The 23771-nt window shown below is 33.6% G+C and overlaps 1 protein-coding gene across 4 annotated transcripts in view; it reads right to left on the minus strand.

Moving 5' to 3' along the window:
• The window catches only part of LOC100882041 (protein couch potato), a 214908-nt gene that overhangs the window by 11381 nt on the left and 179756 nt on the right, over positions 1 to 23771 (minus strand). For 3 of the 4 annotated variants that reach the window (XM_076530057.1, XM_076530056.1, XM_076530058.1), the window contains 3 exons: positions 18827 to 18960; positions 12461 to 12669; positions 871 to 1075 (listed from right to left, as the gene is read on the minus strand). In XM_076530057.1, coding sequence (XP_076386172.1) covers positions 871 to 1075; positions 12461 to 12669; positions 18827 to 18960 — 548 coding nt within the window. The remainder of the gene's footprint in view (positions 1 to 870; positions 1076 to 12460; positions 12670 to 18826; positions 18961 to 23771) is intronic. The other variant, XM_076530059.1, reaches the window with a different exon arrangement.

Below are 23771 nucleotides of genomic sequence, written 5' to 3' on the forward strand. Positions count from 1 at the left end.
CAAACATAAAAAAACAAATTTCATCAAAACTGGTAAACATCGATTTAAAAATAATAATTAAAAATCAGTAAATAGTTTGAGTAACAATTAAAGAGTTAGTAACAATTTAAGGTTGATAAACATTAATTTAAACATTTTTTGGTAAAAGCTATTTTGAAATTGTTGAAAAATATGCATTGGTAAAAAGCTATTTAAAAATTGTTGAAAATTATAAACTAGTAAAGAGCTATTTAAAAATTGTTGAAAATTGTAAATTGATAAAGAGCTAATAAAAAATGGTTGAAAATTATGAATTGCTAAATAACAATTTAAGAATGAGTAGAAATTGTACATTGGTAAACCTCAATTTAAAAATCTGCAGACAATCAAGATCAATAACTTGCAAAATTTGCTGACAAACAAATTTCCTTAGGACAAAGTCACCCTTACCAAAGGGTGTAACCTTTATCACACCGTGTACCAAATCGCAACATAACTAATTTGAAGAATACACAATTAAAAACTGCTCGAAGCGTCCTCTAACACGAGTATCACCAAAATCATCGCAAACATCATTAGAACAAAATCGAATTAATTCACAGTACAATCAGAAAGAGTCTTTCACAGGCATTTCGCTCCCTACGACAGTTCTGTCGACGAAAACGCAGTCCCTTTGGAACAACCAAACACGAAAAAAATGAAAAGAACATCGAAGAAACCATCGGTGAAATGAAAGCATCGTAGAAATGAAATCTGCGATTAGAAAACGAACGAAAGAAGGAAGAACGGTGATGACATCGGGGCTCTACGAGCAGAGGGTGCAAAGGGGTGCTGCGTTTTCGTCGGATGTACGGTTAGGTAGCAGCTAGCGTAGCATAAAATGAAACCTACTTCGATCCAGAGATTTGTAAAGCCCACCTCGGCCATTTTTGACTTTGCATATTCGATTCGTATTGCTCCCCGGTCGGAGGAGAGGAGAAAGGATCCTTGGAGAGTGGCCATCGCCTGGGCCGCGTAGCGAACGTCTTGGTATTCGACAAAGGCCACTGGCGACCCTCCCTTCGTGTGCATACGAAGCCGGGAGAAACCAGGAAAACTGTGCATAAATAAGAGAAGCGTACAATACGTGCTCTAGTTAGTTACGACAGACGGTACTCTAGTCAAAGACAAGGGGTGTGTGTGTACGTGTGTGTGTGTGGGGGTGTTGGCGATGGTGACGCTGGTCGAACAGCAACGAGGTTACGTACGATATCATTTTATCGGACGATGATGGTCTGAGATTACGTTTTCATTTAATTTACTTCAGCCTTCAAAGTTTCTATTTTGTCGAATAGTTTGTTCAGTTTCTAGACGTACTGGTACGACACATATTTCACTTACGAGTTTGTCAGCTTTCGGAATTTCTAATTAATTGGAATTTGAAGAATTTTTAGCTTGCTGAATTTTCAGACATATGCAGGTCTGAGACACGTTTCATTTTTATCTCTCTTACGGCTTTGTCAGCTTTCGGAATTTTTAATTAGTTGACAAATTTTTAGCTCGTAAAATTTTCAGACGTGTCAGGCTGGTCTGAGATCATCACATATCATTTTCATATAATTCACTGACTTCCAAAATTTCTAATTCTTATTAGTTTGTTGTATTTTCAGAATTACTAATTTTTAAGTATATACTTTGTATATTTCTAACGTATCGAATTTGTAAAATTTATAATTTTCAAATATTCTACAAAATTAGACAAATTCTGGGGCTCTGAATTCTCTAATTCCCAAATCCAAAAACTTGAAATTACATTAAACTTTTAAATACATTAAACGAATCGTGCTATACCACAATATTTTCTGAATCATCAAAAATTGACCATTAACCAAAGAATTTCTAAGCCAAGTTGAAGAGCCAATAGTTAGAGAGTTTAAAGGAAATATCCGTATCGATTATGATTGATGGTAATTCTACCAGGCACCAAACGTAACTACGGAAAATTTAGCTTCCACCAGCTACATGCCTATTACAGTACCTCTGATGGATACTTTCACTCCTTTCCTTTTTTCTTCCAGGTTTCTCCTTCGCCTAATGGGAAGAAACTCGTGCATTATCTCATAATTTACGCTTCTTTCGTTCAACATTCCCGTGATACTCGTTAGCTGTTCCCTTTGTGCGAACCAGCGTGTGTCAGGGTGTTAATAATGCCACTATACGTCTATTTTCATATATCAGTGACGTTCGTATCTAATTTCATAGTTTCAGCTAAGAACTGTTTTACACTGAATATAGTCATTATGAAATTTTTACTTCATCTTCAAATCATCACAGAATTTAATATTTTAGAATCTTTCAGATTCGTTAGGACATTTCGGTCAAAATTAGAAATTCTTCATTTTGGACAAAATTAGAAATTCTTCATTTTGGACAAAATTAGAAATTCTTCATTGTGGACAAAATTAGAAATTCTTCATTTTGGACAAAATTAGGAATTCTTCATTTTGGACAAAATTAGGAATTCTTCATTTTGGACAAAATTAGAAATTCTTCATTTTGGACAAAATTAGAAATTCTTCAGTTTGGACAAAATTAGAAATTCTTCTTTTTGGACAAAATTAGAAATTCTTCATTTTGGACAAAATTGAAAATTCTTTATTTTTGACAAGGTTCAACATTCTTTATTTTGGTCAAGGTTCTAAATTCTTTATTTTGGACAAAATTGAAAATTCTGTATTTTGGTAAAAATTCTATATTTTGATCATAATTAAAAATAATAAGGTTCTCAAGAGACTAGCTAAAAATGACATGAACTTTAAGAGATGTCCAAGAGTATTACCTGTCGATCGAATTGGTAAAGTTCATGGTCGAGTACGATTGATTGACATAATTTTGATGACTGATCAATATATACCATTATGGATACTTTTGAACCTTGATTGTTTGAACCAGTTGATTTTGAACCTTACAGTTGAGGGATTATTCTCAGTCTACAATAAATTGCTTCTATAAAATAAGTATGACCCTTCCTGTATGCAACAGCAAATATAAAATTATTGATGTTCTAATGTAACTATACAGGTCGTCTCACAACTGGTGTTACTCCCAAAAAGAATCGTAACTAATTCATTAATCGTTAATTCGTAACTAATTTTCTTAATAATTCAAAAACAAAGCTACAAAATCCACTTTTGCAAAGGACATCAGCTACAACCCCTTTAACACAACTTAACACAACTTGTGAAACACTCTGTATAACACTAAGTCTCTCACAATCAGTTGTCCTTCATTTCAAGGTTAATGCAATAAGTAATATTTCTTGACAATGTAATTACAGAGTAACATGTTGTAATTCAATAAGATACTTTAAGGTAAGTGTGTACTACAAATGTCGGTGGACTTCAATTGAGATGCACACACACGTCACTGATAAATGCAAACAGACCATAAAAATTGTTATATTAATACTGATATGGTTACGGGCACTAGCACAGGTGCGTCTTATGACTACGAGCTACAATTGGTGGCAAAATGATCAGCGGATGTCAGTGATTACTTTGGAGGCGGTGCTGTTAGTACGGAAGCTCCCGATATCTCGAAACATGATCAGGCTTTCCTGGATTTTCACAATTATTCGTGAAAATCGAAATTCGAATGTTATGGACGCGTTCAAAACGCGCGTATCAAGAGACAGAGGAAATGTGGCTGATTCAGCGTTGACCTATATGGTTCTCTTAAATTTCTAGCTGCGTAATTGTTTCCAGAGTAGCTAGGAAATTCGTCGTTTCCAGTTCATTGCACTGTGACACAGATACGCTCGAAAATAGTGGACAACATTAAGTTCAATAACACTTGGGAAACATTTCATCTTCGATCGCTTTGGGAAATTACGAATGTGGAGGAATAAAATAATAATATAATAGAATACATTTGCAATTAATTTAATTAGCAATTTCGAATAGAAAAGACAATGTTATATTTGTGAAATTAGTTGAAATTCGGGTACAAATAACGGAGAGAAAAATTATTTTCGTGCTTAAGGTAGAATTATTTTAGGCAACATCTGATTGAATAAGATAAAATGTCTTCTATAAAAATATATTGTATAAAAATATTTTGTTCAAGTAGATGTTACGCGAAATAATTATGTACCTATCTTGTTAAATTATTCGAGACTGGTTAATAATTTGAATAGACTGATTTATTTGAATATTTCGGTTAACCTCAAGGATGACCATTTTGAGGTTAGAAAATAAAGTTACTCTTAAACAATTATTTACTTGACATGGTTAACAGAAATTATTGATAATATATGCATATATTAGTATCCATATGTGGACGTTAATTAAATTTAACCCCTTGTACAGGTTCAAGTACAGTTCCCTTTATCATAATTATTCACAGTTGCAATATTAACACTGGGTTTACGACTATTTCTTATATACCTATCTCTACGAATACGAGTCAATTTGACGCAAGAATATATTTAAAGAAAAACAACCTCTTAGAAAGCAATACAATTAAACACTACAAGAAATGAAAATATGAGATATTTATAGAAAGTTTTTATTATTCAATAGTATTTTAGTACATTACTTCAATATTCTACATTCATATTTTTACTTCCCTCTACCCTGCGAACTGCGATTTGTACTGCGACGCCGGGTCCGAACCCGACATACCGGCTGAGCCGGCCGCGTGCGACCCCGCACTAGCGAAGTCCGTCGTTTATAAGGTATTGTCGGTGCATTCATATTTATTATTGTTGTAATTTTTGCCTGGGTAAAACTAATTTACTAAAAATTTTATTTACATTACGATCGCGTGAAATTGACGCACATTCGTAGAGATAGGTATACCACATAGCAAATTTCAATATTTCAAAGCTTTCGAAGAAAATAGACTTCAATATATATTTACCTCGTTCAATGGATAAAAGTCAGTACAAGATAAAATAAAAATGTGAACGGTTTTGTAATTTTCAGTAGTAGTTGTGAGACTACACTAGTTGCGAGATTGCACTAGTTGTGAGACTCCCTGTATAATTTGCGCGCAAAGTTTGAATCTCTCCTTTCAATAGTTGTTGCTATTGGTCTTGGAAGTTATTGTATTTATTGTATTTGATTAACAAGGTTTATATACTATGTATCTACTTATTGTTAGTATTTAATGCAAGTTGAATGAAAGTAATTTGTGAATTAAAATACGTATTCTGATTTTGCAAGAATTTGTTTTACCATTACCATTTAATGTTAAAGCATAACTTTTAATAAATGTAACAGGTAGTTTCATTATTATTATTGGTTAATATTAAAAATTAGTAACGTCTTGTCTACAAGATGTCTGACCATTAAAGAACACGTGTTTTAATAAGTTGTGTAAATTTATATAAAATTGACGCACATCCGTAGAGATATCACATAGCAAATTTCAATATTTCAAAGCTTTCGAAGAAAATAGACTTCAATATATATTTACCTCGTTCAATGGATAAAAGTCAGTACAGTAAAATAAAAATGCGAACGGTTAATTTTCCTAAAAAAATTCGAAATGCGTCACGTAAACCTAGTGTTAAGTCGAACCCATAAAGTTTATTCCATATTTCTGACAAAAATTCAAAGAGTTGAATTTACCATATATTTGAAATTTGAGTCAAAGTACCCTAAGGGTTAAAATGCAAAGCTCCTTACATGTTAAGGTTAATTCCCAGAAAAACTTAAAAACATATAACAAAATTAACTCATCTTCATTCAGATTCATAATTTCGTGTCATTTGTCAGTTACAATACAAATAAGTTAGCATCTGTTGATAAGAATATGGCTTCTGAACGGTTCAGAGAGACATGATAAATATTCGGAAAGTTTCAAGGATAAATCTGGTTCCACATCGAGTTAATTGTACGATGGGTCGATGGTCGAAATAATCTGAGGAAGGGTTAACGGGTCAAATCACAGCAATAGGACAACGAATGAGGTCTTTGTATGCTATTCAATTCGCGAACCTGCATCTCGCATTGCAATGAATGAACTGGATATGACGTCAGTTGTCTGTATCTGACGCAACCGGCTGTTATCGATTCCTTCTTTGCACAGCTGGCGATATGACTTACAAGAATAAACTGATGAACCTGTGCGATCATCTTAAAATTCTTTGAAACATTCGTTACAGGGATTATTTGTCATAATTAACCCTTTGCGTTGGAATTGTATTAAGCTTGTTTATGATGTTTATTGTTAATGGTAAGGGAGGTGAAAGATTACTCTTGGCAGTGATTGATAGAATTTGAATTCTGAGACTTTTGTAATTTATTTGGAATAATAGTAATAAATTTGTTTAATTTATTATTAAAGGTTTTGTTTTCTTTAATCATATTTAAATTTGACTTTTGAATTATTCAGGCTGTTAAAATTTCTTTAAACTCAATTTTATGAAGGATGATAAAAATTAGTTCCTTAAATTAAATTTCTCAGTTTGGTATTTATTTCTGTAATTTTAATGGTGTTTAAAGTTACTCTGCTTCACTTTTTCAATTATTCTATTCAATTAAGTCTATTAATTTAATTTCTCAATTTATTATTTAAAATTGTGAGTTCAATTTATTAATTATGGCAGCCAACATGGTAATTAAGTAAATGACCATAAGAGAACCCTCAAAATAATTGTTTAAGCATACAAGTAATAATTAATCTAACTTAACCTTAATAATTTTGCTGCACAAATTAAACCACGTTCTCAAATATTTTTAAATAGTTCTATCAATATCAAAAGAACCTCAGAATGCAACCACTAACATCTAAATATAAAAATTAATCCGCAAAACAGCAAGAATTCAGTATTACCAGAATCTCCATAAAACAATTAACAAACGATTAATAAAATTCAATCCGTAAAGCAGCAAGAATTCAAAATGCACAGAATTCTCCGAAAAGCACAATTAACATAATCTCCACCAAATGATAATACCAATTGAAACATCAGCTGAATCGAAACTCCGCTTAGAAATTTCCCTAATTCGAAGGTCGTTAGAGAACGTTGAAGAAGGCGAAATCGAGCAGGCATGCGAGTGCCACGCTAATTTGGGCAGTGAGAGCACCCCGAGTTCTTCTTTTTCCCTTCGCGCAATTATTCCGCGGGACCTCATTACACGGCCAAGTTCTGCGTATGAATTCGCAAGTAGCTACCCGAGTTAATTACACACGTTTACACGCGCGATACAACGTCTCCAGTTTTTGGTGGTTCACACCTGGGTCCGTTGGTTCCCTTGCATTTTCACCGAGCATCGGTTATTTCGCATTTGAACGATATTTCCGGTTGCGGTTTCCGCTGACCATAACTGCACGGCTACTCGGCGATTGGGGATTAAAGTTGCCCAACGTGGAACCATTCTCTTAAAAAGTCATAACTCTCGATTTACGGATGAGATACGTTCTACGTTTTTTCTTTCTTAAAATGATTGATGATATTTTTAAATCTTTGTAATTACAGATCCTAGTATATTTTTGTTGGCCTTACATCTCTATGTTTAGATGTGGGAATATGGAAATTAATAATTCTGCAATCTTATTAGGCAGCTCTATATTCCTAAATCTTAATATTCCAAATTATAGCAATGGATCTTTATATCCCTAAATTTATAAATTCTCCACTTTCTAAATTTCCAAATTACTATATACCCAAATTTCTAAATTCTCCACTCTCTAAATTTCCAAATTTCTACATCCTTAAATTTCTAAATTCTCCACTCTCTAAATTCCCAAATTTCTACATCCCTAAATTTCTAAATTCTCCACTCTCTAAATTCCCAAATTTCTATATTCCCAAATCTCTAAATTCCCAAATTTCTACATCCCCAAATCTCTAAATTCTCCACTCTCTAAATTCCCAAATTTCTACATCCACAAATCTCTAAATTCTCCACTCTCTAAATTCCCAAATTTCTACATCCCTAAATTTCTAAATTCTCCACTTTCTAAATTTCCAAATTTCCATATTCCCAAATCTCTAAATTCCCAAATTTCTACATCCCCGAATCTCTAAATTCTCCACTCTCTAAATTCCCAAATTTCTACATCCCCAAATCTTTAAATTCTCCACTCTCTAAATTCCCAAATTTCTACATCCCCAAATCTCTAAATTCTCCACTCTCTAAATTCCCAAATTTCTACATCTCCAAATTTCTAAATTCTCCACTCTCTAAATTCCCAAATCCCTCTACTCCACATTCCTCCATCCCTAACTCCACATTCCTCTATCCTGAATCCCTCGTCACCTCATACTCTTATTCCACTGAAACACTATCTGAACTGATTAGTGTCACTGATTACCCTAACACGATTAGCATAAAGAGAACAAGCTAACAGTCAAATCAGACTGACAGATTGACATGATTCTTCTATCCACATATCAACATCAGTAAACATTATAACTCATCCATATTCCCAGTGAAATCACAATATTATTCATATTATATCCATTATGAAATTAATTTTATGCACGCAAATTGTCACCAATTAAACTACTTAGCTAATTACTAATCAATGTTATTCAATAATTCACACGGGATTAGAGGAGGTTCCACGAAACATGTAGATTAATTCTGCCTAAATGAAATAATTAATTAATATTAAACGAAATTATTAATCAATCGAAATAGTTCGATCAATATTCCGCTAATATTATCACTAGGTTATCCACGATAAATCTTACCCGCGAACGGAAACCTCTTATCCTTTAACGAGCAGCGCATTAAGCGCAGATTCAATGCATTCGCAGAATCTCATTCGACGGAAGTAATCAGCAAGCATTTCGATTAAACTGCTTGTAAAAGGTAATTGAAAGAACGTTCCGGCATTTCGAGCCTCGAACAAATCACTGTTTAAATACGGCTGCACGTAGTACACGTGTGTACACATACTCAGAATCGTGGGAAGGTTCTGCATGGCGGAGCACGGGAAAATAATTTACTATGCAAGTGTAACCGTAATGTCCAGAGGGTACCATATTTCAAATGCGAGTATTTACTCGTTTTGGTTGTCTACCGATTGAAAAACGAAACATTTTCTGATTCGTTCTGTATGTGACGATTAAACGACGTGGGATCGTTAGGATACTCAACAAGTGAATATAAGTGGACTGTATCTAAATTTCACTTCGAACTTGATTTTGCTATGTATTTGACACAATATGGAGTCTACATTAACCAGTAGCCACAATCACAATTAACCGTTGCATCAAAGCTAGACAAGTTCTGTTACTTACTAACTGAACTATAACTTCTCGTTGTTTAGAAGTTGCAATAGTTTATTTTGTATGAAGTCGATCACTAACCATAGCCAATTATGCATCAGCAACTGCTGATAACTGTACCATTACTTCTAAACTAATTTTTCGTTTAGAAGTTGCAATCGTTTATTTTATACGGAATCTACAGTTAGCCTTCATAATTACAAAACTTCATTGCATCCAGAGTGGATAAGTCCCATTAAACTGAACAGTTTTTTATCGTTTGGAAGTTGTAATCGTTTATTCTGTATAGTAATGATAGTAGCCATAATCATAATTACCACATTGCAACTAGTATTGTAATTCTTATTACCTATAAACTGAATAGTTTTCATCCTCTAGAAGTAATCGTGAGTCTAACTGTATATCGCGTCAGTAAGTGACGATTACCCAACAAGTGAACATAAGTGCACTGTATCTTTTCACTTCGAACGACTAGATTTTGCTATGTACTCGAAAGTGTCTTCGAAGAATTTTTACGTTTCACAAAATCTTGAAGTGAGCGTATTGTGACATTGCTGAGGGAAAACAGTTTCTAATTTTCTATTGGTTCAGCTAGAATTCGGGTGATGTATGCGAGTGACGTATGAAGTCTTTTCCCCAAAGTGACTTGAAGTAATAAAACGCAATACCTCGACATGAATAGAAAACTGCGAACGAAAGACTCTACTGCTAAGGTTAAGGGTTCACAGATGTGACTAACAAACCAGAAATACTCCCTAGAATGTGACTCCTGTATTGCTGCTATGGGTAATTGATTCGAAACTACAAATAAAGGAACGAAAGTATCATTAGAAACTTGTGATGTCTAATCTCGCTGTAATAGGCATTCCACGACCTAACACGTTTTAATCGCTAATTGATTAATTTCGAAACGTCGTAGTTAATTGCAAACAATGAATATCGAAATCTTCGGTTTTTCTGGAGGGAAAGTTACTAAATTGCAGATAAAATGCATTAATACATTTTCGAGTACAAATTGTTCACTCGATATAATAACGTCGATATTTAAAATATACAGCTCAACGTGGACACTGTTTTGTGACACGTTTTTGTGCTTCAAAATTGATCATTTGATATGCAACGGCTTAATGAAATTGTAAGATAACACGAGAATAGGTGTTGCATGTGTAGTTTCTATTTTGAAGAGAACGACTTTGAGGAGCAATAGAGCATGTTTAACTGATTTGACTCGGTCTAATAAATCTTGTTGCACGCTTTCATCAAGATCTCGCTCGTAGCCGAGCTTAGTGAATCGTGTCGGATCGAAGACGCGTGAATTCTTGTCGATATTGTCCGTGTTTTTTCGATTATTTCACGCTTTGATGCTCTAATGTGGAATTATAGAGTGTCTCTGTTACTTTCAATGACTTGTTAATTGTCTACTGGTGTATTAAACCATTTCGAATTATTGTGTAATTTTTGTAGACATATGCTGTTGCTTTAGTGGTAGTTTTAATGATAGTTTAATCGAGATGTAATCCTTTCTTCTTTTATTGCTTTTTTCAATTAAAAGGATGTAAATGTTGGGGCGAGATGAAACACCCTGTATAATATCAACGTCCATCTTAAATGAATCACCCTGTACAATTTCATCAGTATTTAACATTGTCTCTTTCCTCCACAAATTATTGACCCAAAATTATTCCTTGAATTACAATGTTGACTGCCATCTTGTAAACACAATTTACACAACTTTGAAATACACACATTTAACACGAAGAAGTCATTGAACTCGATTAAATTTCGTATTATTCAGAAAGTAAATCGACAAAGTGACATTCCGCGTAGATATTTCGTTTCCGGAATGGAGAAAAAGTAAAGGATATCACGAGTTACGGAATCAAACGTTGAATTCCGCTTCACACCGCGGTAAGTATTCGTAAAATGAATAATTTACGAGCGCACTAACGACGATAAGAGTCATACACGTCAATTAAGAGCACACGCGCTCGATGTTTGTAAAGTCAATTTTAGCCGGCTCGTCTCTGATTTCATTTCCGAGCAAGGAACTTGTTCGGGAAGTCATTATTTTGTCCAACCGGGCCAGATGTTGCAGACACTTTCCAACCGTTAGTTACGTGTCTTCCTTTCCCATTCATTATCGCGATAAGTTGCTCTTGGTGTATCAAACTCGCACGATCATTCGTATAAACATGAACTTTGCCATTCTAGGGAGGACGTAAATTGCTCGGGATGAAACTTTGGGGAGCTTGACAGAAACAACGGGATTAAGGTAAATGTTACGACCATGTCCCCGTTGGGGAACATTCCTTGCTTCGGTTTAACATCCCTCTTCTTTCGATTGAGGTTACATTTATGGAACTCAAGTCAAAATGGATCATAGGTTATGTACTTTAAATTAGGGTGACATTTATGTTTAAAATATTTGATAAGATAATTTGAAGAATTATTGAAGTTAATTGTCATAAATTTAGTTAATTTATTAATATTGTTATTTTTTTTATTATCAATATTGACTTAGTTAATTGTGAATTATTAGATATAATTAATTTTGTAAAAATTTTATGATATTTTAATATTTTTAAATCTTTTTTCACTTGTAAATTAAGTATTGTTATTTATTAACACTTTTAAGTAATTATTATTCTTAAATGCTCTCAAACATTTTATTTTTATATATTTTTCAATAATGATCATTTTAAAAGTACATTACAGTAAATTTTAAGGGTTGAATTTTTATTATTTCTAATTAAGGTTAATTTATCATTTATTATTGTTTAAAAGTGAATGTTATGTAAAAATTTTACTTCTTCCACTTTCTAATATTATTTAACCCCCCATAATTGTTGGAAACTGCCTCCAAAAATCTGAGGAACATCAAGTATAAAAAATCAGAAAACTGTACAAAAATACCTTCCACAATAAAATTTTGTACAATTTTCAACGAAATTAAAACAGTACATCTATTAATATTTACTGAACACAATTTTCTAATTCTTCTTCTTCTTCATAAGTGTTTAACTATACTTGATCCTCCACAAAATTTTGAAGAACAGTAAAATAACAACTTTTTAAGAACATAAATTTTTAAGTAGCTTTCAAGAATAATGAAAGATTAAATGGTTTATTGAATATTAATATAGTGAACTAATAATATCCCCAAGTAAACGCGGGGCACAGCGTTGTCGCGAACTCATGGAAACGAGAATTTCTGCAATGCAAACGATAAATCGATATCTGAGAACGTTTTCTAACCTGCTGAAGATGTCCTTGAGTTCGTGTTCAGACACGAACTGACCGAGGTTCGCCACGAACAGGGTGGAACAGGGTGCGTTGCTCACTGCAATGTTCGGCTGGGACGAGGGTGAACCTACCGGCGATGCCAGGGCCGGCGAGGGCAGGAAATGGGGCAATGACGCGTGTATCGACGTCAGCGTCGTTGGATGCGGCAGAGACATGGGCGCCTGAAAAATAAATACATTTCTGTAAGGATGGGTATATTTCACAGGGAACGGTTTAACAAAAATTATTATTGTTTGATTTCTTTCTTCGTTCTCTAACAAAATATTGCATACATTGCATTTAACAAAATAAGCATTGTTCCGTGCCTTCCCCAAGGTTTTATGGGAAACGCATCATTTTGCACTTTTGAGAAAAACATAAGCTTGTCATTAGAAGCTTGGAAGACATCAATAGTCTCCTTCAAATCTGGACCGAAACTTTTTGAGAGACTTCTTAGTTTATGGTGGCTTAAACCCGTTACGATTATTGTCCTTATGTTTCATTTGCTTGCTCTTACATTTCATTGTTAGTTCAAAGTTAATACACGGAGACCATCAGGTAGACGCTCACGGAATTTTTAATTTATCGATCAGATATAAGCTGACTTGAGATATCGTTCGCGATTATAATGTTTAATACATTATTTGATTTGTACATGTGATGTGTGGAGGAGTCTTAAAGAGTCTCATGTACCAAATAATTTTTATATCAGTCTATTTGAATTAATACAAAATTTTCAGCATAGAATTCTGGTTATGCAGACATAACCAGATGGTTGTCTTCTTGTTATTATTTATTCTATATTAATATAACCGTTTGCAATTACAAGATTACTCAATCTGCTGAGTACATTTTTACATCATTTTTATACATTTTTATTTCATCAAACATTTGATTAAACTAGAAGAAAAATTTCCTAAAAAATAACTAGTCAAAAATCTCATATAAACAAATTAAAATTGAATTTTCTACTACGGTATTCCATTACTAAATTATTTCACCGAATTAAGTTTGATCGATCAAATAAATAAATTTGATTAACCAATTTAAACTTGATTAATCTGAGTGACTGGTGAACGAAGCAGTGAAACGCTAATCGTTGAAGGAAAATTCTAATCGTACATTTTAATGAAATAATATCGCCTAATATTCTGTCGAGTGCATTCACTTTAAGTAATTGTTTAAATAACACGAACGCGTACCATTGAAACCGTAGTCCATGACCGACTTACGGAGCGTGGATTAATTAACGCAGGAACCGTGTTAAATACGAATGCAGCATAATTTGCAGCGACGTTAAAAAAAAATAGCGTTAGAACAGAATGGATACACTGGGCGAGAATTAAATTTTCTTCACAATAATTCTTCTAAACACAAAATAATTACGACTGGCAGATAAATCATTCGATGTTAATTAATCTACGTTTCAAATGCATTTCAAATAATAATGTTTGGTTACTTAGATATAATGTATAATGTTCATTAATATATATGCAAAAAATAGACAATATTTTATTTAAAATACACCCTACATCACTTTTTTAAACAGTAATTCTATACCTTATTTTTCTTTTCAGTTGAAACGAAGTGTATAAATTACAGAATCACTGATTAATAACAAAGTGAAAAAAAAATTAATACAGTCATAAAAGACTAAAGAAATATACCGTAATATCAAAAAGAAATGTAAGGAAAAAAATTCTATACTTTCAGATTTACTTTAACTAACAAGTTTCGATTAACCAATTTGAATTTCCCGCCAAAGTCACATTAATGGCCGCGCAATTACGCGTTGTGCTACTAAACGTTATACTGCTGCATTGCTGCGTCTTAAAAGTAGGAAAATAAATTCAATATCTTTAGATTTCCTTTAACTAGCAAGTTTTGATTAACTAATTTGAATTTCCCGCCAAAGTCACATCAATGGCCGCGCAATTACGCGTTGCGCTACTAAACGTTATACTACTGCATTGCTGCGTCTTAAAAGTAAGAAAATAAATTCAATATCTTTAGATTTACTTTAACTAGCAAGTTTTGATTAATCAATTTGAATTTCCCGCCAATGTTACATTAATGGCCGCGCAATTACGCGTTGCGCTACTAAACGTTATACTGCTGCATTGCTGCGTCTTTCGATTGTAAAGTTAAGTCCCTGATTTACATAAGTACAAGCTAAAAAGATGTTCGGAGATAAAAAAGCACATCAAAGCAATTTGATAAAAAGTCAAAGTATTTTCGTCCGCAAACGAACGTTGAACAGATTCCCAACTCAAAAGACGTTTTCACGGGAATTTTACTGACCGTTTTTTTTAAACATTATGATCGCGAACAGAATTACGAGAATCTCGACTGTACACAAATCACCGTGTAAACGCTTATGAAAGCAGATTGCAAACTTCCCAAGTGAATATATTCTCTATTTAGCCAAGATTTCGCCTCGTTATTCCGTCAAGTACACGCTGTAAAATATTTTCATTTCTGTTCAGAAAATAGTGGTATTTACAGACGGTTGGAATGGTCATTCAAAAACAGAAATGGATGATTCGCTTTTACGTTAGAAAATTAAATGGACTTCGATATTCGCGAGGTTCACTACCATTTTTTTTCTTATCGAAATGGAAATTTAAAGGAGAAGCTAATTTTGTTTATTGGAGTTGGGGGAGTAAGTTCAGGCAAATAATTTTTACATTTGAAGAAAGAGGTATTTTTTTAATTTTCAAATTGCCAAATTTCTCATTACCAAACTATTTGAAAAATTGACTTTCTAAGAAAAATAATTTATAACAAATTTAAGGTTATAAAAATAAAAACCATCAATCATAAAGAATTTTACCAACCACCCCCAAAAATCAACTTACTACGAAAAATAATTTATAACAAATTTAAGGTTGTAAAAATAAAAACCATCAATCATAAAGAATTTTACCGACCACCCCCAAAAATCAACTTACTAAGAAAAATAATTTAAAACAAATTTAAGGTTGTAAAAATGAAAACCATCAATCATAAAGAATTTTACCGACCACCCCCAAAAATCAACTTACTAAGAAAAATAATTTATAACAAATTTAAGGTTGTAAAAATAAAAACCATCAATCATAAAGAATTTTACCGACCACCCCCAAAAACCAGCTTACTAAGAAAAATAATTTATAACAAATTTGAGGTTATAAAAATAAAAACCATCAATCATAAAGAATTTTACCGACCACCCCCAAAAATCAACTTACTAAGAAAAATAATTTATAACAAATTTAAGGTTGTAAAAATAAAAACCATCAATCATAAAGAATTTTACCAACCACCCCCAAAAATCAACTTACTAAGAAAAATAATTTATAACAAATTTAAGGTTGTAAAAATAGAAACCATCAATCATAAAGAATTTTACCGACCACCCCCAAAAATCAACTTACTAAGGAAAATAATTTATAACAAATTTAAGGTTGTAAAAATAAAAACCATCAATCATGAAGAATTTTACCAACCACCCCCAAAAATCAACTTACTAAGAAAAATAATTTATAACAAATTTGAGGTTATAAAAATAAAAACCATCAATCATAAAGAATTTTACCAACCACCCCCAAAAATCAACTTACTAAGAAAAATAATTTATAACAAATTTAAGGTTATAAAAATAAAAACCATCAACCACAAAAAAATATTTTAACAACTCAAAAATGTTCACTTCTCAAGAATTAACTTTCTCAGAAAAACAATTCGTAACAATTTTAAGATTATAAAAATAAAAACCATCAACCATAACTTACCTATTTTCGAACTTATGAAAAATAATTATTTTTCTCGTGTTATTAAAAAAAAAAGAAATATTTCAATAATTTGAATGTTTCTAATATTCGTATCTGATGTGTCTAATCTTTTCAATAACATTCAAAGTAAAATGTCCGTTTCATGCATTTTAAAAGTAAAACGCAGGAAAAAGTGCACGATAGCACGATAACCGCATAAATTCTTCTTCAAATCGAACAGGAAATAATACTTCCCTGTTGTCACGTTACCGCGATAAAAAAGTTCGATATCGTTCACACGCGTGATAGGTACCCCCGTGAACCTGGCACAGGATTAGGCGATATTAAAAATCAATAGTTCCTGGTTGTTTGGCGAATTCGTACCCGCTTGTACCACACCGTTCTTAGCGTTGTTACGGAGAACACGGTAGGGGAAGTTTCCTGTATTCGTTCAAAAAATAACTCCATAAATTGGAAACATATTTTCACTTCTGAATGAGGTAATTTGAAAATAATTATAGCAATTGTAATCAATGGGCGAATTTAATAAAACAGATTGCAATTTGGGATGTAATTTGCTTGCAATAATGGGATGTAGAAAATATTTGCAGAATCGATAACAATTTTACATTGAAAAATATTTTCAATTAGTGGTTTGATAATTTAGTGATTTCATGTTTGAAACAGAAAAAATATTATTTGAGGTCCAATTTACTATTAAGTATAATTTAACCCCGTTTCAAGATTGAATAAATTTTCAATTAGTGATTTCATGCTTGAAAAAGAAAAAATATTGCATTACTTGAGGGCCATCTTAAGTACTATTAAGTCTAATTTAACCTTGATTCACCACTGAAAAATATTTTCAATTAGTGATTTGATAATTTAGTGATTGCATTCTTGAAAAAGAAAAAATACTGCATTACTTGAGGACCATCTTAAGTACTATTAAGTCTAATTTAACCTTGACTCAACGTTGAAAAATATTTTCAATTAGTGATTTGATAATTTAGTGATTGCATCCTTGAAAAGGAAAAAATATTGCATTACTTGAGGGCCACCTTAAGTATTAACTGTAATTTAACCCCATTTGAACATTAAGTAAATATTCACTCCATTTTGAAATTAACCTCACAAAATTAACATTGAAATTAACCTTTGATTGCAACATTTAAGTCTAAAAATAGTGCAAGCAATAAATATCAAAATATCATCCCTCCATATCAGCTATAAGAGTTTGAAATTTATTCAGCAATCAGAAGTTATAGTTGGAGGCAAAATTATGTGGACCAACATCAAAATGAAACATTTGTCACACAGTAATTATTATTTATTCTATACAGTTTCTGGTTTCATGTTATTAAGCAAGGAGTGAGTTACAACCCCGTGATAAGGGATGTACCTAAGTTAATTTACGAGCGAATGGTCTAACTTCTTAATTTGAACCATTAGTACGGTCCAGTTTAGGATTTGGTCCAAATTAGAGGACCCGCTTCTGCCGTAGGAAATTTATGATACCAGTATTGCTATAGAAAATTTTGTGTTCGATACAAAATTTTGTCTTTGTTCGCAATTATACTCTGAAGAATTTTAGTGACTTTTAGGGCAAATAAAATAGATTCGAGAGAAAATTGCATTATAAGTTTCTTCCACCATTTTAGTTCTTTCTAATGTTTGTTTTTGATTTATTATGATTTGGAATTGGTAAAATTATTTTTCCGTGATCACCTGAGCTCACAGGGTAATTTGTTCGATTACTGAATTAGTGTATTTTTTGTAAACTAAACAACGAAACCTACCTCCTAGAGACAGAGGATAATTTCAATGCCTAAATCAAAAGAATCGAGGGTGCATGTAGTATAGAAGTATGGCGGTCGAAAAAGAATAGTTTAAACCCGCACATTCACCAGTAACTTATTTCTAATAAATATTTTGTCGTATCTCTGTAACACATTCATCTGTAATTTCTTGTGATATATAGTTTTCCATTTTCTTACAAGTTATTTGTAATAATCATTTCCGTAATACATATTCTTCAAATATATTTTGTAGAGCAATCATTTTGGTATATTCTTTTCTTTTCAACTTTTCAACGCCGTAAAATTGATAAAATACCTCGAAAGACAACATTAGTAATACACAGAAAATTTATTACAAATATATTCCAAATTATTAGAGATCGACATGAAAGTAGATTTGCTCGATTTAAATTTCCCGCTCGTTTGTACGACCAATTTAAAGGAACAGCTTTCGAGAGATCAAAAGTCCCGACATTGTCGCCTCTAGTTTACTCTGTGAAAAGGACTTGGTGTTAAAATGAACGACTCTAAGTTACCAGCTCCTTTGCTTGACTGAAAGAATTTGTAAATTTGCAGGAACTTGTCTCGTATTCGAACAGATTACCCTGTTTTTCGAAGCAGGTCGAGCCGTCAAGCCTGCTCTCGAAACGTCTACGTGCGTGTCTAGCTGCTAGATGTATCGTATGCTAGGTAATCGAGTATAACGATCATGTATCACTAACGTGCATCGGGGCGCTCGTCGGCGGCTCCAGAGCTTTGTCTGCAGATAGTCAAAGATAGGAACGTACGGGGACCTGAGGATGTAACGCCGGATGCACCAGCGTCGCGTGTTGCAGGGTGCCGGGTAATTCGCCAGCGGTCGAGTACGCCAATGGATGATGCCACAATTCAGGACCACCAGGGAAGAATGGGCTCCCTAAGTCTGCAATAGAATACACAATTAAACACCAACGAATTTCGTATAGAGGTCTTCGCACTTTTAACCTAACTCGATGCACGCGAGCGACTTCTTTATCTACGGTATAAATTATAATATTCAAATTATAATTCAAATTATAGTTCAAATTATAGTATTCAAGTTATAGTATTCAAATTGTGTTATCGAGTGTAACATGTGTAATATTATTTTATAAGTGTATGAGTGTTTGTTTTTTATTTGTATGATAGTGTTCATTTTTGGCGGGAATCTGCACGTTACTATATGGAGGTTAAATTGGAAAATTAAAAAATTTGTAACAATTTGTAAATAATAAGATAAATTTGCAACGATTCTTGTTACAAAAAGGAAAATTGTCAGCAAGTCTTGAATAGGGAATTCTGGATTTTGTACCTATGTCGAGTATTTATGGAGTAGGTGGATATTTTTATAGTGGTGTTATGATACGCTATTTTTACAATGTAATGTGTTGCAAGATATTGTTTTTATAGTGTCATATATTGTAGTGTGTTGTAACATATTATTTTTGTAATATAATGTGCTGTAACGTATTATTTTTATAATGTAATATTTCGTAACGTATTATTTTCCTTGTGTAATGTCTTGTACTATATTATTTTTGTGATGTAACGTGTTATAACAAGTTATTTTGACAGTCTAATATGCTGTATCATATGTTTACGATGCAGTACGTTATAATATATTGTTAACGCAAGAAATATGATCGCAACGAGATCGCTCGAGTGCATCGATTTTCGGACGATTTTTCACTTTGACGGCCATTGTCACTTATTCCTGATTTACTTATTTATTTATTGGATGCGTGAGAACATTGATCTTTTATTACATTGGAAATAGTTCACGATGTATGATTTATAAGGATAATTGTATCGATAGAACCGTTAGCCATGATCTCCTATTGATGTGACATTTGTTGCATTTTTTGGTAAAGGATGTAGGAACTCACGTATTTTATATCAAGAATTTACTTTATGTAATTGACGAGGTATGATTCAAAATGAATCCTGTAAATTTTTTAATTCTAAAACTTTAATAAAATTAAGTTGTTACAATGTAAAATTCTATTGATTTATTACGACACGAATATAAATAAAAACTTCAAATTTGTTCTAGATGGACAAAAAAAATAAAATATTGAAATAAAATTGATCAACAATATTTGGAACCTATAATATTGGTCAAGGTCAACTAAAACGAAATTATGAACGATTATTGATTATATTGACTGATATCTGATTGTGTTCCATACACAGAGAATCGACTATACTTCGATTACTTTCAACGAAATGGATGATTTATATGGCATATCGTGACTGGAACGGTTTTCTCTACATATTGATCTGTTTTTCTACTTCTGATTAAGTCTGATTCTAGTTGATTGATGGTGAAATGTGCACTTGCGTGTTTTAGATCTAGAATCGGGTTAAAAGTATCTTCTTACCGATCTATTGGAACAGCAGAGTAAACACGTACAATGTTAATCAATATGGAAAACACTGTACTATTAAACATACAGGATGTCTCACAACTAGTCTAGGTCCCTGAAATAAGGGGTAGCTGATGCGATTCTGAACAAGATTTTCCTTTGCAAGAATGGGGTTTGAAGCTGCGTTTTTTAATTATTAAGGAAAAACGCGGACCAATCACAGCGCGAGGATTATTACGCGTTGGACTACTACGCGTCGAATATCCACGCGTTGGATTACTATGCGTTGAATATCCACATGCTGGATTACTACGCGTTAGATTACCACGCATTAGATTCCTACGCTCAGAATTACCACGCGTTGCATAATTACGCGTTGGATTACTACGCGTAGAATATGCTCGCGCTAGATTACTACGCGTTGGATATCCACACGCTGTATTAGTACGCGCTGGATTACTACGCGTTGGATATCCACACGCTGTATTAGTACGCGCTGGATTACTACGCGTTGGATATCCACACGCTGTATTAGTACGCGTTGGATTACTACGCATTGGATTATTACGCGTAGAATTACCACGCGTTGCATTACCACACGTTGCATTACTACGCGTGAGATTACCACGGATTAGATTCCTACGCTCAAAATTACCATGCGTTGCATAATTACGCGTTGGATTACTACGCGTAGAATATGCACGCGCTGGATTACTACGCGTTGGATATCCACACGCTGTATTAGTACGCGTTAGATTACTACGCATTGGATATCCACACGCTGTATTAGTACGCGTTGCATTACTACGCATTGGATTACTACGCGTAGGATTACTACGCGTTGCATTACCACACGTTGCATTACTACGCGTTAGATTACCACGCATTAGATTCCTACGCTCAGAATTACCACGCGTTGCATAATTACGCGTTGGATTACTACGCGTAGAATATGCACGCGCTGGATTACTACGCGTTGGATATCCACACGCTGTATTAGTACGCGTTGGATTACTACGCGTTGGATTATTACGCGTAGGATTACCACGCGTTGCATTACCACACGTTGCATTACTACGCGTTAGATTACCACGCATTAGATTCCTACGCTTAGAATTACCACGCGGTGCATAATTACGCGTTGGATTACTACGCGTAGAATATGCACGCGCTGGATTACTACGCGTTGGATATCCACACGCTGTATTAGTACGCGTTGGATTACTACGCATTGGATTACTACGCGTAGAATTACCACGCGTTGCATTACCACACGTTGCACTACTACGCGTTGGATTACCACGCGTTTGATAACTACGCGTTATCCGAAGCAGCCGTTCTCGCGTCTGTGTGTGCGTAATCCTCGCGCGTTGATTGGTCCGTGTTTTCCTCAATAATTCAAAAACGAAGCTTCAAACCCCATTTTTGCAAAGGGAAATCTTATTCAAAATCGCGTCAGCTATCCCTTATTTTAGGGACCTATACTAGTTGTGAGACACCCCGTATAATGTTCGCGTCTGGTAAGTTGGTGGATAGCGCGATAGGGTACATAAGTGTTTACTACGTCAGAATAATTCATCATAGGTCAGTTAGTAATACTATTATTATTAAAATTACAATTTGTTTTAGAAGAAATTCATCAAATTCATCTAATTCAACTTCAAAATATTTATTAAATTAAAAAGTTCTACCATACAATTGCAGCTAAAAGTATTCCTAGCATCCTGGAATAAACATTCAATAAAAACCAATGCAATAAACAATAAATATAGCAGTAGACAATTTGTTAAGGTGCAATAATTGTTAACAGTAGATAATAATTAATTATCTCATTTTGATTCAACGCACAAATTGACTGTTCACAAAAACAACAAAAATCCCAGTTTCAACACATCAAATCATCTCATCGGCACTTTTTATAAACTGTCCTTGTATCATTACCATGCATCTATGATCGTAAGTTCCTACGCACCTGAGTACCAAGATTATATACAATGAAACCACATAATAGCAAGATCTGGCCATCGAACACGTAATTATTGGCTTCTTGGAAGTCGGAAAGCACTTATGATTAACGCCAATCATCGAGGTCTGACTGATCTCAAAGACCTACACCGCGCATTTCTTACTGGAAGTTGCACGCTGTAATTAGCAGTATCCTTTAAACTGCGATATGACAGGTTTTTTTAGGAAACACCTTACAGGATATTAATCGATCCTTCGTAATTTGTTCGTGGAATGCGATGCGATTTGTAATAAAGTTTTATTAATTTTTCGTTATATTTTGTTGCGATGAAATTGTCAGATATTAATAATATAGCTGTTCTGGTAAGTATATCTGGTAAGTTAGGTTAGGTTAGTATTCTGCTAGAGCACGAGTTGGCGTGTGGATGCAGAGGATTAGAGTCGTATTTGGGGATGTGGGAATTTGGGGATGTAGGAATATGGGGATGTAGTGATTTGGACTCTGAGCGTCCAGAAATTGGATACATGGAAGAATTCTAATAAATTTACTTTGATTCTTTCAAAATGTAGAAATTAAAAAGTCTCACAGCCAAAAAAATTCATTTGTAAATTTTCAAATCTTCAAATTTAGAGACGTATAAACTTAAATTATCCAACTCTCAGATTTCTCTCAAACAACTCTCCACATTCAAAACATAGAAATTATAAAATTTCAGAAACGTATAAAATTTAAAATCTAAAAAACTAAAAATTTCAAAGCAAACTAAAACGTTACAAACTTAAATTACAACTGTACAAACTTGAAATTTACTAAACTCGAGACCACTCAATTGCTCTCAAATCGAAGAAAAAGCCTCTCCCGAACTTTCCACCCGAAAGTACTCTACTTTCACTCGCAAGTTACCGCAACTCGTAAACTCTAAAAGAAATTTCTTTCCAACCGCAGTGTCGCAATAATACCTCCACCGCGTCACATAAAAGAGGTGCGAAAGAAAATTCTCTAGCGCAGCACTGATTTATAGAGCGAGTTCATCGTTTGTCATGGAACAATTCGTTCTCTTTGAGCGGACTTTTTTCCGCTGGCGAACCGGAAGTGCTTGACGGTTGCATACGTATCACATTCACGATGTGAAGCGTCGTCTGGCGTCCCAGTAAAACCAATGCAAATCGGCGCAAAACGGTTTCCACGAAACCGTTTGTTTCTCGTGACCGACGATACGTCACGATCCGGCAATTATTCCAGAAAGATTGGCCAAAGTGGCCATGGACAACAAGATGCTTCTTTTACACAACGTTGCTGGCAGAACTTGGTGACGCTAGGACGCCATTTTATTTTATTCTGAAGCTAATCTAATTTTTATGTTTCTTATTTGGGAAATTTTTT

This window comes from Megachile rotundata, chromosome 3 (assembly GCF_050947335.1).
Source record: "Megachile rotundata isolate GNS110a chromosome 3, iyMegRotu1, whole genome shotgun sequence".
Classification (NCBI taxonomy): Eukaryota; Metazoa; Arthropoda; class Insecta; order Hymenoptera; family Megachilidae; genus Megachile; species Megachile rotundata.